Genomic DNA, 13,813 nt, shown 5'->3' on the forward strand with positions numbered 1-13,813 from the left:
TCAACATTGTCTGTTTGTCACATTAGCATAAGTTTTGATGGCTGGACTTCACCAAGCAATGTTGCTATGCTTGGTGTGTGTCACATGAGCCCATTGGATCTTGGACAACTTCAAGATTCACGGTATAACACATGCTCTTAAACCCATTGACAGACCCCACACTGGCACTCATCTTGCAGCTCTCCTCAAGCATACCCTGGAAAAATTTGAGCTCACCAATTGGCTCTTTTGTATTACTGCCAATAAAACCATGGGCCAACACCTTCAAACTATGATTCCACAATTCAATCCCTCCCAACATTTACATGGCTGTGTTGCTCATGTTATTAATCTTGTCACCAAAGCTGGATTCTCAGTCTGCAATTGTAGATCAAACCCTCCTCTGGCAAACACCCTTGACACCACCTTACCTCATCAAGTCTTCTTCTGTTCCTCTTTTCATTTAGCCTACCCCACATGCCAACATCAGTAGCAGCCTTACTCAAATTTATGCCTTCCACAAGAAATTCAAGCACAGCAGCCAGCTCAAGATGGTGCACAACACTGCTATTGCAAGCTGTCAGAATCTCAAACGGTGGGATTGGTTCACAAAGTGTCAACCCACTGGTTGTCTACCCAAATTTTTCTCAAATAGTTTTACAAACTTAAACATGTCATCAAGTATCAATGTGAAGGTGCTCTGTCTCTTGAACAGTTCTCACTTGAGGACAATGAGTGGGAGCTTGCATCAAGTATTAACACTTCCTCACTCCACTTGATATTGTCACCAATTCATTTGAGGGTCACAAGTACCCCACCTTTTCACAGGTGATTCCATATCACCAATGGCTAGTTAAACATCTTGAGAAGGTCAGTTATTTTCTATCTTTTCTATCTCAGTTCCTATCTCAATCTTTCTCATTTTTCTCATAGCAGTTGCTTATTTCATCTTATCTTGTATCTAGGCCTGGAATGACTTGTCATGCAAGGAACTGAAGTTCTCAATCCTGCCAATGTTATAAAATATCCTACAGTACCAAACCGCTGCCCAGACCAAAGCAGGCTACATTTGTTTGGCAATTATTGATCCTTGTCTCAAGCCCCACACAGCCAAAGGCTTGACTCTGGAATCTCCTGGCTGGGGTTCAGAGGACTTGGTCCAATACTTCACCAGCAAAGCCTTCAGGTTCAGACCTGTCTGTGATCCTGATATTGAAATTGTCAAACCAGAAGATGGAGTTATCAACCCAGATTGACCTCAGCACTTCATCAAGCGCTGCAAGACCGTTCCAGTTGAGAATTAGGTAAAAGAATACCTCACTGCGCCTCAAGAAGACAGGATCTGTGATGTTCTTCATTTCTGGAAGACCCATAGACATCACTAGCCTATCTTGTCACGCATGGCAGCTACAATTCTTGCAGTGCTGGCCACCAGTGCTACATCCAAAATTTCCTTTTCTAACACTTTACAAGTTATGAGTGATCATTGTGCATTGTTCACTCCCCTCAATCTTGAGGTGCAGGTGTGTCTCATTGTCAAGACCTGGAATAAAGCGTTATGAGTCAAATGAGCAGGGATTTCATCTTCTCAAGTAGCCTTTTACTTCTTTTTACTTTCTAAGTAGGATTATATCACTTGATTTCCCCCCTTAGTTCTTCTCCTTTCTAGGATTATATCCCTCAGAACATGTCAGTTCTTTTGAGGATCATAAATTTTAGTTCTTCTTACTTTTGAAGTAGAATTATACTATTCAAAAACATTGTTTCTGTTGCTTGATATTGAAATAAAAGTCTGTGTTATCTTGGCTCAAAACATTAGTTCTTCTTACTTTCTAAGTAGAATCATACCATTTAAAAAAATTGTTTCTGTTGCTTGGTCTTGAAATACAAGTCTGTGTTATACCCACTCCAGGTTCAACTACATCTCCCCTTTGGTGCTTAAATTTGAGTCCAGCCCAGCCCAGAGCCTTAAAATTCAGGGTTTGCAAGGTCATTAGGTTTTCTACCCACGGTCTGCCCCGGCCTTGGGGGCAGCCATGAGCTTTCAGGGTCAGATCATAGCCCTAATGGAACTTGGTGCTCTCGTGCCTTTGGGCACCTGTACCAGGCATGGGATACATCCACTGCCCCTCAAACTTACCTCAACCCCCTCTCTGGAACTGGTAGTTTAGACTTCTGCAAAAGATGAGTCCACCTACCCACTATTGGCACAAGTTTTGAATGGTCACGTATTGATCTCTGTGTCAAATGATTTGAAGCCTTCTTAGAGATAAATTTGGTCATCAGACAAACACTTCACCTGGGATTTTGATGAGAATAATAATTCAGGTTAGGTGATCCAAGTGATCACCACTTTTGAAGTCTTGGATATCTTACTCTGTGTACAATTCACACACCTGGTTTCACACATTGGGTAGAATACACTGATTTTGTTTGACTGGTACAATTTTAACCTGCTTTATCAATAGGGGGTTTCAAGTTAAAGATTTTTATGCATTTTTACGCTACAACAACTTGCCTGTTGTTGTAAAATAAGGGGCTCAAGTCAAAATATTTACGGCCCTTTCTTAAAAATTTGGGGAAAGTTTTTTACGGTACCGTGCTGTAAAAACTTTTCCCAATTTGTAAAAAAGGACTGTAAAAATTTCTTTCGGATCTCCTTCTGAGCAGCAGATTTACGCAAATTGGCGTAAATTTGCTGCTTAAAAAAATTTGGGATGTCGTATAACTTTTCCCAATTGCATAAAATTTTGCGTAAATTTTATGCAATTGGGATGCAATTGGGAAAAAAAAATTGCAATAAAAGTAGTAAAATATGGGGCGCGAGAATTTTGCGATCGTTCATTTACGACGATTAATGTTCGCAAAGCGTATGCTTTGCAAAATTCCTTTTTACCCCCGTTATTATTTATTTTTACATACATTGTCGCGTTTCAAATGCTCGTTAAAAATACAGTTGGAAAAAAAAGTCCTGAAAAGTATCTCACAGTGCACCCTTTGTTGACTTTTCTGAGCGAACTTTCCCAACACAAAATGATTGCAATTGATTTACATTGGGAAAGTATAACAAATGCCCTCATTTCATAGTTTTGCGGGACTTCATTTGCAGACTTCCTGAACCGCCGGAAAGTCAACCTTGTCAAAGTCGATTCCATAGATTGAAACATCATTTTTACGATGAAACTTCCCAATCCCAAAGATTGGATGCCATCCAATCCATTGATATATATATCAAACCATTTGTCCATCAAAGGTGGTCTCAATGCGAGTGAGACGTGTCCGAACAAACAAAAGCGGAACGAAATGACTGAAAACCAAGGACATCCCCTCGGCCTTATCCTAGAAAGGCCAGAATGTCGCACACAGAAGAATGATCTAGTTTGTCAAAAGCTCTGTGTTAAGCTTGATTGACCTGATCAGACCCCCGTATAGCTTGTCAATTCCTAATTCACTTTGTTTTATTCCATCTTTTCAATTTCATCTTCGCACTTTTCATCGATATTCCTTCTCTCAAGACCAACATTGATCTCATCGATATTCCTTCTTTTAAGACGAACAATCTCATCAACAATTTACATCAACAAGAATCTCTCTATCAAGAACCCTCAGAAATGAGGTCAAGTTTGGACAACCCCGACTCTGACAACGACGGTTCTTATCACGAAGAAGTAGACGAGTCCTCAGTCAACGAAAAAGATGACAAGTCGTTAGTCGACGAAGAAGATGGCGAGTCCTTAGTCAACGAAGAAGACTTCATCAACGAAGCGGACAAAGCATTACATTCAGATTCAGGAGACTCGGAAGTTTGCCCTCAGACTCTTCAGCCTCAATTCTACTCTAAGGAATCAAAATCAAAAACAACCATAACAACAAATGTTAAGCCTGAGACTCGTGGTGTTAAAGGCCAGAAGAAAACTTTTGCTCTACCACTCGACCGCCAGTCCTTCCAAACCTCCATCCATGAAGAGGCTACCGTTGACGACAAAGGCTATCCCCTGCTTCCGAACGGAGACACTGTCTATGTAAAGCAAGAAGATCAGGATGCTCCCACGAACTGGGGAACATTTGCATTTGCATACACGACTTCTGGTGACGGTAAAGACAAAGCAAAGCGCAAGAAACGTCCAACCGACTGGCAAACAGTGCGATTTACTTGCTTAGGCGTCATAGTTTGCACCAATGTGTGACTTCCTTGGCTCTCCACCCACTTCCCTGCAGAAGAGAAAAGGTTTTGTATCTCGGTAAGTCTTTCTGTGATATTTCCTCCTCTATATTTCATTTTCTCGAACTCATCTCTATTTCCTCCATTCCTTAGACCTCAGATCTGTAAAGCAGCACGGTGCCATGGTGTCCTCTCCTACATCCCATGCCACAACACTTTGTGTCGCATGGACGAGCATACCAGCGGCTGGGGTATAATCCGACACTCGGGCATACATGATCACCAATGGCCTCGGCGTTCAAAGCCTGAAAAATTGTCACTGGACAAGTTTGGCAAGAGAGTAATTGCCAATCCTGAAATGGGACCATTACGACACAAGGTACATACCATTTGATCTATGCATCTTTACCAAATAAAGTCTGACTGAAACTTTGATTCACTTCTTTGCAATAGGTCGGACGAGCTCCAGCAGGGCAAAAGAATATTGACCCGGCTTCTAACATCCATCCTGCATTTGGTCACCTTCATCGCACCGGTTACTATCGCCGTAGGATTCTTGTCACGTCTGGTGTAATTCCTGAAGCAAAAGTTCCTGGAGCCGGTGATAGCTTTGTAATGGACATGTGTCATTGGGGCGAGTAAGTTCTATATATTGACATTACATTTCAGTTTTGGTTTCAATATTTTGACACGTTTCTTTTGGTTTCATTCATTTGTTCTGTTAGGCACGGATTATTAGAAAGATCCAGCTCCTTTAAGCCACGAGATGCCCACATGACGTTCCAAACTGAATGGATGACACAGCAACTTTTGTCTCGAGATGAGGACAAAAATGTCTACAGTGGTGGCCTGCTCTCTGACGTCACATATAAATTTTTTCTCAACAGTTATCTGCTGTCAACCTCTATGTACCACGAGGACCTTCGCCGATGGATTCCCATTCAATTCACCTGGTTGAAAGGGCTCACCGAAGAGCATTATGCTTCTCATTTCAAGACTCTCATGAAACAAATCAAAGAAGCCGACATGACTCAAATAGAATGTGATACACTGGTCCGTCAGGTCGTGGATTTCTCGGCGGCACAGAAGAATGGTTTTATCATTGCTTATATGGATGTTTTCAAAGAGACGGATCGTGCTGTTGCACTTGACAAACTTAAAGGATGTGAAGAACATTTTAGAGCTCAAGTTACCCGGGTGAAGAGGAATCGTAACATCATACCTGTTGATGATGAGGTATGATATTTATGATTCCTTATCCTTCTTCCTCATTCTTCATATTTATCAAAGCAATCCTTATGTTCTTCTTGAACAGGGCGCATTCGACAAACAGGCACGAGAACTTATGAAGCAAGATAAGCCAGGTGGAATGAACTTTGATCAGAAGATTGCTCAGATGCGCAAAGACTTTCCTAAGGCTAAGCGATGGCTGGAATGGTGGACAGCTGCGGATATCAAGTCAATGCTTTTTAAATCAAGGACCAAGCGGATTGACGATGATGGCCTTTGCGACGACATGCCGGCCACGACCAATGCACAGGAGTCTCTCCATCGTGTTTATTACATGATCACGTACGTCATTTTCATTATTCACTATTTTTTTTCTATAACCCTGATTTGGTTTGTATGATTTCCTTTGATATGCTTCAGCGAGGGAAACTGTACAATAGCAATAGGTCTAGTTCAACTATACGCCTTGGTGCTTAGTCTTGAAAGGGACCACGAAGATCGGCTTTGCGGTGTTTCCACAGGTTACGGTGATGAAAATAAGAGCTACAAGAAGGTTGCTCAAATTCTTGGCTGGTCAAAGAAACCACACAATTTTCGTGAAACCAAGAGCGATGGCAGGCCGCCAGATACTACAGAGGCTCTACTTGGACGTCGTAAAAAGCTTGGTCGACCTAAAGGGTCTGTTAACATTGACCGCAACCCAGTTACGACGTACCCAGGTTTTGCTGCTTCCTCTACCCTTGGTCGCCAAAACCGGTGCTGGCTCAATTCTATGACGGAATGCTTGTATGCAGTGCATACAGCCGTTTGGTACATCAGGGCAACAGGCAAATCAACACATATTTTTGCTAAGCTTATGAAATTCTTTTCGTCAAGGTCCACTTGGGAGATCAGTCAGAAAGGAAAAATCAACGGTATTCTGTCAAGTGGACAAAACTCTCTCCATACTGCTATTCGACAGAGATGTGAAGGAAGCTTTATACCAGATCAACACGCCTCTGCTGATCAGTATTTCAATGGCATCTTCAATCGTGAAACTGAAACAGCTCGTCCGGCGTCACCGGCTATGACACAGATTTTATTTCATGTCGACCTCAAGACCAAGCGTATCTGTTCACATGACACTTCACATGTTATCCACGAAACTACTCATCTAAATAGCATTACTTTACCTCATAATTTGTTTGGCGATCAATTTACTTACTCGCAAACAAAGAACCTTCTGGACCAATGGGCTTCAACAAAAGGCCTTCAAGGAATATCGCCACTACATTGTCGTAAATGCAAAGTCAATAAAGATGACGTAAATGCACCTCAATCTGTTCCGGCATTTTATGAGAAATCTCAACTTATATTCGACCCACCTCCTCCCCATCTACAAATCAACCTCGATATTACGTACTTATTGAATACTCAACGAGCAGAAGCCTTCAAGATGATGAAAGAATGTGATCTGCCTTACAAGTTAATCATGAACGGCACCACTTACTTGATGCGTGCTCGCGGATTTTGGGGAGGTGATCATTATTGGTGTAAAGTGATACGGACAGTTGGTGGCCTGACGGGTGTGTGGTATCATAATGATATGCTAAATGGTGGAATTGCACAGTTTGTATCTAGTGATGTAGAGACTATTGGAGGACCTTCACCTAATACGAGTTGGGTGATGTATTCTCGAGCTCCTACCACGGAAGAGTCACTGATAATCAAGGCTGCAGACACCCAAATTGACCGGGCTGTGGGCAGCAAGGTCATAGTAGATCGACCATTTTCACAAATGGAAGTCGAGGTTGACAAAGAAGAAGAAGGTGTTTCGGAAGGAGGTAACGATTCAGATATTGAGATGGTTAAGTACAAGAGCAGCAAGGAGTTGAAGGAGATTTTTGCCTCGGATGATTCTTTTACTGTGAAGGTAAAACCAAATCAAGGTGAGCAATTTAATTTCAACTGATTCCTTGATGCGTTCACACTTGATAGTCTTCATTTATGATTCTTTGACAATTTATTAGCTCGTAGAAAAACCAATAATGTCAAGTACAAGAACAGCAAAGAGTTGGCAGATTTGTTTGCTTCAGATGACTCAGCTAGTGACGCTCCAGCTAGTGAAGCTCCTCCTCTGGCAAAAGTGCATCCGAAACAAGGTGAGGAATGCGATTTCCTTTCCTTTTTGCTAGCACATTTCTTATTAATTTATGATTCTTTATTGATTTATCAGCGCCTAGAAAATCCAAGAATCATGTCAAAGAAGACACTCTGGCAAAAGTGAAACCAAAACCAAAACAAGGTGAGGAATGTGATTTCCTATCCTTTTCGCTAGCACATTTCTTATTTATTTATGATTCTTTATTGATCTATCAGTGCCTAGAAAGAATCGTGTCAAAGACAAGATGTTGCCCTCAGATAAAGGTCACACAGAAGACAAAGCTCCTTTGGCAAAGAAACCAAAACGAGGTGCGCAACTATTCACTACCCCTTTTCCCATTTGATGTCTTACTTCTTTTATTTCATTCATGTCAAAGAAGAGGTGTTCCCCTCGGATAATGGTCACGCAGAAGACAAGGCTCCTTTGGCGAAGAAACCAAAACGTGGTGCGCAAGTATTCACTACCATTTGTTCTCATTTGATGACTTATTTCTTTCATCTCATTGTAGCACGTGATGAATCCAACACGGGGAGGGAAGAAATTGTAAATGTAAAGAAAAAGTCGAAATGGAAAGGATGGCATATTCTGAAGGAAGGTGAAGAGATCTCGCCAAAAGACAACACTTTGCCTGTGGGCAATGACAGCAGCCAAGAGGGCGATACCGGTGGTAGACGGGTATCAAAGCGTACGAAACGTAAGAGGGAGTAAGAGGAGTGGGAATACCTTTTTCTCTTTTTTCTTTCTACTCACTCCTTTGTTTGTTTCTTTTGCTATTTTGTTTTGTTTTGTGACATTTCTGTTTCGCTCATATTTTCTGTATCTTTTATCCATCAGTTTCTCTCTTGTAGTCCTCATAGTCACTGTTTCAGCTTTTGCCGTACCTGGTTCGGTATTTTCACTCGTTGTTTTCACTGCTACGTTATATCTGTTTAACTCTGGTGCTTCTTCTTGGAATTTTGGTTGTATTGACACGTAATACAACCTTTTTTTTTGATCGTAAAATATTGACCGTCAAAATATGGAATGAAGTGATATTTTGGAACTTCGCGATTTTTTTTCTTTGCGATGTTTTTACTCCTTAATTCAATGCATTGCAAAATTCATGATTAGCTCCAGTAAATAGACTTTTGCGAGGTTTATTCTTTACGAGATAAAAGTGTTGCGATTGGGTGACCGTAAAACTCAACAATTGACCATCTGTGGACTACATTTGCGAGTTTTTTTTTGCAAGCCTTTTTTTTACGTGCTTTCGAAAAGTAAGAAAGTATGTAAAATAAATTAATGACAGGGTATTATTTATTTTTGCGAAGCATACGCTTTGCGAACATTAATCGTCGTAAATCAATGATCACAAAATTCATCAATCCCGTAAAATATTTTGACTTGAGCCCCCCTAATATGCGTAATTTTTGAAGCGGAACACCTTTTTAGGTGTCCTGAATTAAAAATATGTTGGTTTTACGCATAATTTTTTTACAAACAACTTGTCCGAATTCGTGAATTTGGCGCAAAACATAAACAAACTTGAAACCCCCTAATCTATCTGCTATATAAATCCAAAAATTTATACTTTGTCTTAGTAGCCTCCAAGTCTGAGATGATGACTTAAATCTTCAGTCTCAGTCATTGGATCACTGTCATGATCAATCTGTGCCAGTACATGGTTTCTTTTATATATGTCCAATGCATATCATGTTTTTATTTGCAAGAAGGGCATTCAAGTTTAACTAAATTTCATTTGTTTTGTTAGAAAGTAAGATAGTTTTCCATTGAAGCGTTCTTTAGCCTTTGTGTGGTTGCTTGCACTGCAAAGATATTTTCAAATTTCCTCTTCAAGGAGAGAACGAAGAGAAAGATGGTAAATCGGTAAACAGACACTGTTACAGAGTGACCTCTTGACTACGGGCTGTCGGCGAGGTGGAAATTTCAACTTCGAAATCTATGTCGACTTACATGCGTACATCTGGCGACCTCAGGAGCTTGATCAGAAAAAAGGCTGGGCGGTTTATCGGCATGAGGTTTCCAAGCAACTGAAATAGCACACATCTAAGGGTCGGCGGTCGAGGTGAAAGATACAACCAACTTCACAACTATTAAGATTATGGAGCATTCAAACCAACCCTCTGGCAGTGGCAGACACCTGCTCATGGGCCCTTGACTTCTATAGCCTCAAAAATTATCTGAACTTTCATCAGCCAAAGGCTTTTTCTTTCGGATCCTTTCACGAGGCACACCAATCGCTCTCACCATTTCAATACTCGGCTTAGGTTTGTCTTCTTGAGGCAGAAGGGAAGCATCATTCACCTAAATTCACGAGATACAATACAAGAATCATTGAGGTTGAATTGGCCGAGACCTAGGGCTCAAACCTTTTGTGCATGAAGCCACAAAACTTTATACGCTAACGTGTCAGATCAATATGAGCTTTCATTCTTTAATATTTGGATTGCTTCTGCTGGCACTGATAGTCACTGGGGAAAAGAAACGTATTGTATCAGGAGCAGTGTGGAATGATGATACTGGAAAACGGATACAAGCTCATGGAGGATGCCTTTTACAAGTACGGGAATATTACTAGACACTGCACACTGATAGCTGAATCAATCACAAAGGCTGAGATTTCAATCGTGTTTCCACAGCTAAAAGATCAATGGTACTGGTTTGGCGAAGACAAGGAGAAAGGATACAAGTTCAAGGGTATTAGTTGAGTTGTCCTCCAAAATGCAACGTTTTAGGATTGATTTGAAGAGCACTAAATAATGAAATCTTGATTAGGCTGCTATAGGTCCAACAACCTCCTTACATGGACGAGGCTACCAAATGTGCTGACTAGTACGGCTGGCACCCCACTGAACGAGAATATGGTGGTTGAAAGACCCCGAGTTCTCTTCAACAAAGCAACCAACAAGTTTGTGATGTACTTTCACTACGATGTAAGTCTTTCGAGAATGTCCCTTGCATAGTTGATGCTTACCACTATATCACTTCCCGGTTTCATGGCATTTTGTGTAGGACTCAAAGTAGGTCTATAGCTGACCTGATGCTGTATTTTCAGAAAATCTAGATATCCCCTGATGCCTTTGGATACTTGATTCTAAAAGCTACAAGCTAGCACAAATCGGTGTCGCGAGAAGTGATAAGGCAGGTTTCTATCCAATTATTAACATGCATCAGTATAGAGTGCAAAGCCCGATTTTGACAGTGGGGATATCATTGATTGATCATCATGTTGATTGATAATCTTTTCGGGGTGGCCTCCAAGTAGATTGATTCAGGTTGGAAGTTTGTTTGTGCATTTTCACCCCTCAATTCGCAGAGCCGTGATCTTTCCTTGTTCCAAGATGATGATGGAACAGGATATGTGATCTTCGCCTCTGGTAAGTTTGCTCGCTGTTTCCTCCCCACCAAGAGTCACACAAGCCTGCAAGAGAACTGATTGACCACGCGCGACTTACAATTAGATGGAAATGCAAATCTAAAGCTGGCGCGTCTCAGTCAAGACTATGTGAGCAATCACTGTTTGAACTCCTCATCGAGAAGACCAAAGGGTTGTTGATGGACTCGAGATGAGTCAGATGGATGTCAAGGAGTTAGTTCATATATGGAATCGGGTGTTCTGGGAAGCTACTGGTCTTATCAAGGACGCAGGAGTTTACCACCTGATATTCTCACTCCAGGTGATTACGTTTTAAACATCGTGTTATCCATTTACGAAATGACAGAATTTTTGACACTGACGGCAACAATGGGTGGGGTTATATGGACCTCCTCAAGAAAGGTTGGTCTGCAAACCCAAACAAAGTCATAACAACGAGGAACTTGGCTGGTCCCTGGTCCAAAGACGTCGATATTGCAGACCCCAAGCTAAACACATATTCCTCACAAAACACATATGATCTTACAGTGACTGGTTCTAAGGCAAGGTCTCATATCTGTACGTCAGGTTGCAGTCGTCGTTGCGGATAGATTACTGTATGATAGGATATTCACCTCGTGGGCTATCCTTGGAAACACGATCAGTCACTGCAGATTGTTGGGTAGAAAAGGATCTTGGGAACTCAAGATATATTTGGCAACCCTTGCGGATCCAGAATGGTAACTTTTGAATAGACTGGCATGATGTCTGGGCGATTGATGTAAAAACGGGTAAACTAGTCATCCCTTCATTGGTTGTGAAGAGTATATACATCAGCAGTGGTAATTATTCACTTGGCTTCCTCAATGTGTTTCTTGTTCTTTTATCACATTCAAGGGGTGGTGACTGCTTCAAAAGGGACCAAGTATATCTCTTCCAGCCGTCAGTCAGGTTAGTGAATTATATAATGATGTTACCCCTTCCATACTCCATAAAGGATTTGATTCTGAAATCTTCATCTATGAAAAGGAATTGATGGTCATGGCTTACTTTGTTTCTTACTTCTTGAATCATTGATGATTGTTTTTTTAATCTGGAACAGGACAGTTGAAACTTGGAAAGACGCCAGGAGGACGATTGACGTATGAAAATGTTAACCCAACATTGAAATTCCAAAAGATCAGTGGCAATAGCCCAGATGGAGGTGCAGCTGAATGGTGTTCAATTTTCTACACAAGCCCAGGGGGGACCTATCAAACAGGGAAGATGAGTGTAAATGGAGGTGGGAAGTTTGATGTGGATTATCCACCAACTTCAGCTCAAATTTCTATCCCCGTACGCATCAATCTGAAGCCTGGAGGTGGAAATTCAATTGAAATAGTGACTCCAAGTGGAGTCAAGGTTGATTATATCATTCTCTATTGAGATATCTAGGAAGAAACAAAACATGCATAATAGTAATACATATGTTTATCAAGCCATGTACATTATTGATTGTTCAAACTAATAAACAAAGAATATAATTTCTGCTATGATATTGTGAAAATTTTGAGTCATTGCATAACTTGACATTGATCTACACTCATCTTGAGACATCCATATCATTTCCATGGAGTGAGCTTTGAGGGGTCCTGACATCTAAGGTCTGATTTGATTCTTGCTTTGGAGTCAGATAGGGGGATTCAAGTGCAAGTGTTTTGTCAAAGCCCCTGAAAATTATTGTTTCTCTTATTTTAGATTTGAAAACAAACCAAGGTGGTTGTAATTATGACCTACATTCATGCATCAGAGCGGATGTTGCAACCTGTGACATGTGGAGCAGTTGAGTTTCACCTGAGCAGAGCTATTACTGTATGTGATTTTCCCACATGCTACAATAATCATACCAAGAAGCCACATCCCCTTTCCCCCTGTCCCCAAGTCACATGCCCCCAAAAAAGGCCATAACATATTGTAGCATCTCAACTGCAACAGACCAAAAGGCCACAAAAAAGAAGAGCTGAAGGAATAATTGAAAATTTCATCCTGAAGAAGAAATTGAAGAAGTGTTTCAAGAAGGCAAGAAAGTAGAAAGCATTATTGATAGATTAAGTTTACAAGATACAACATATATATGTACTACCACCTCACCGTCCTTCCAAATACCAAACAAGGAGACAGAGTCCAATGAAGGCAATTCTTTGCACAACAACACAACTGGTGATTTAGAGACTGCCACAATGGTTGCTGTCAAATACCTCAACCAATTAGCTCAGCAAGTGGCAGAGATAAACAATTGGTGTATGGAGGAAACCACCCAACAAACTAAACTAGCTGTCCAACTAGTGTCCAAACCAAGATGCTTTAAGCAATACAAAGCCCATGTTATGCAATTAGAGAGCCAAAAACCAATGGTTCTAATGTTGCACCACAGGTCCAACACACACCACCTCTGCACCTACCCATGCCCTACCAATGAGTAAAGTTGCAAAACCTGATAATTGTATGAAGGAACACAAGGTGTGCTAGCGGAAGCTTTTGTGAGCCAAGTGAGAATCTACACCACAATGAATTGGACACTCTTCAGATTAGACAACACTAAATTAATCATGTTTGCCATCTTGTACCTAATGGGTGAGGCAAACAAGTGGGATCAGCTATTCCTTCAACATATCATGGACAAAAACAACACAACCCCTTTCAAATACAATGGATTCACTGTTGCCTTTAAATCTGTTCTCTTTGATTCCAGAATTGGACCAACAAAAACATGCCAAAGCTGCACTCCATTGCGCCAGGCACTAAATGGGAACTGTCTACGCGTATCAGCCACTATTTTAAAGGTTTGGAGAGTAACATATAGATACCCATGATACAAGATCAGTTTGACACTCTTGAAGAAATCATCAAGTCAGCTAGTGCTACAGACAATGACTCACAAGGTGAAATCATGTACCCGGAAACC

The 13,813-nt window shown here is 41.1% G+C and overlaps 3 protein-coding genes across 3 annotated transcripts; all 3 read left to right on the forward strand.

Annotated features, from left to right (window-relative positions):
* Positions 1–3,590: 3,590 nt before the first annotated feature.
* MELLADRAFT_89393 (uncharacterized protein) lies at positions 3,591–5,811 on the forward strand (the record flags this gene model as incomplete). The annotated part of the gene is made up of 7 exons (XM_007404451.1): positions 3,591–4,121; positions 4,198–4,220; positions 4,295–4,520; positions 4,595–4,779; positions 4,867–5,377; positions 5,457–5,713; positions 5,796–5,811. The coding sequence occupies 7 exons, from the start codon at positions 3,591–3,593 to the stop codon at positions 5,809–5,811; spliced, it is 1,749 nt and encodes a 582-aa protein (XP_007404513.1).
* A 1,052-nt stretch (positions 5,812–6,863) lies between these two features.
* On the forward strand, positions 6,864–8,222 carry MELLADRAFT_89394 (uncharacterized protein; the record flags this gene model as incomplete). The annotated part of the gene is made up of 5 exons (XM_007404452.1): positions 6,864–7,299; positions 7,381–7,512; positions 7,587–7,655; positions 7,730–7,822; positions 7,891–8,222. 5 exons carry the CDS (start codon positions 6,864–6,866, stop codon positions 8,220–8,222), a joined length of 1,062 nt encoding a protein of 353 aa, XP_007404514.1.
* A 1,805-nt stretch (positions 8,223–10,027) lies between these two features.
* MELLADRAFT_59361 (family 43 glycoside hydrolase) lies at positions 10,028–12,294 on the forward strand (the record flags this gene model as incomplete). The annotated part of the gene is made up of 7 exons (XM_007404453.1): positions 10,028–10,211; positions 10,290–10,447; positions 10,831–10,891; positions 11,055–11,103; positions 11,237–11,448; positions 11,810–11,820; positions 11,977–12,294. 7 exons carry the CDS (start codon positions 10,028–10,030, stop codon positions 12,292–12,294), a joined length of 993 nt encoding a protein of 330 aa, XP_007404515.1.
* Between the last annotated feature and the right edge of the window lie 1,519 nt (positions 12,295–13,813).

The sequence above is a fragment of the Melampsora larici-populina genome (assembly GCF_000204055.1).
Source record: "Melampsora larici-populina 98AG31 unplaced genomic scaffold MELLAscaffold_2, whole genome shotgun sequence".
In the NCBI taxonomy this organism is placed as follows: domain Eukaryota; kingdom Fungi; phylum Basidiomycota; class Pucciniomycetes; order Pucciniales; family Melampsoraceae; genus Melampsora; species Melampsora laricis-populina.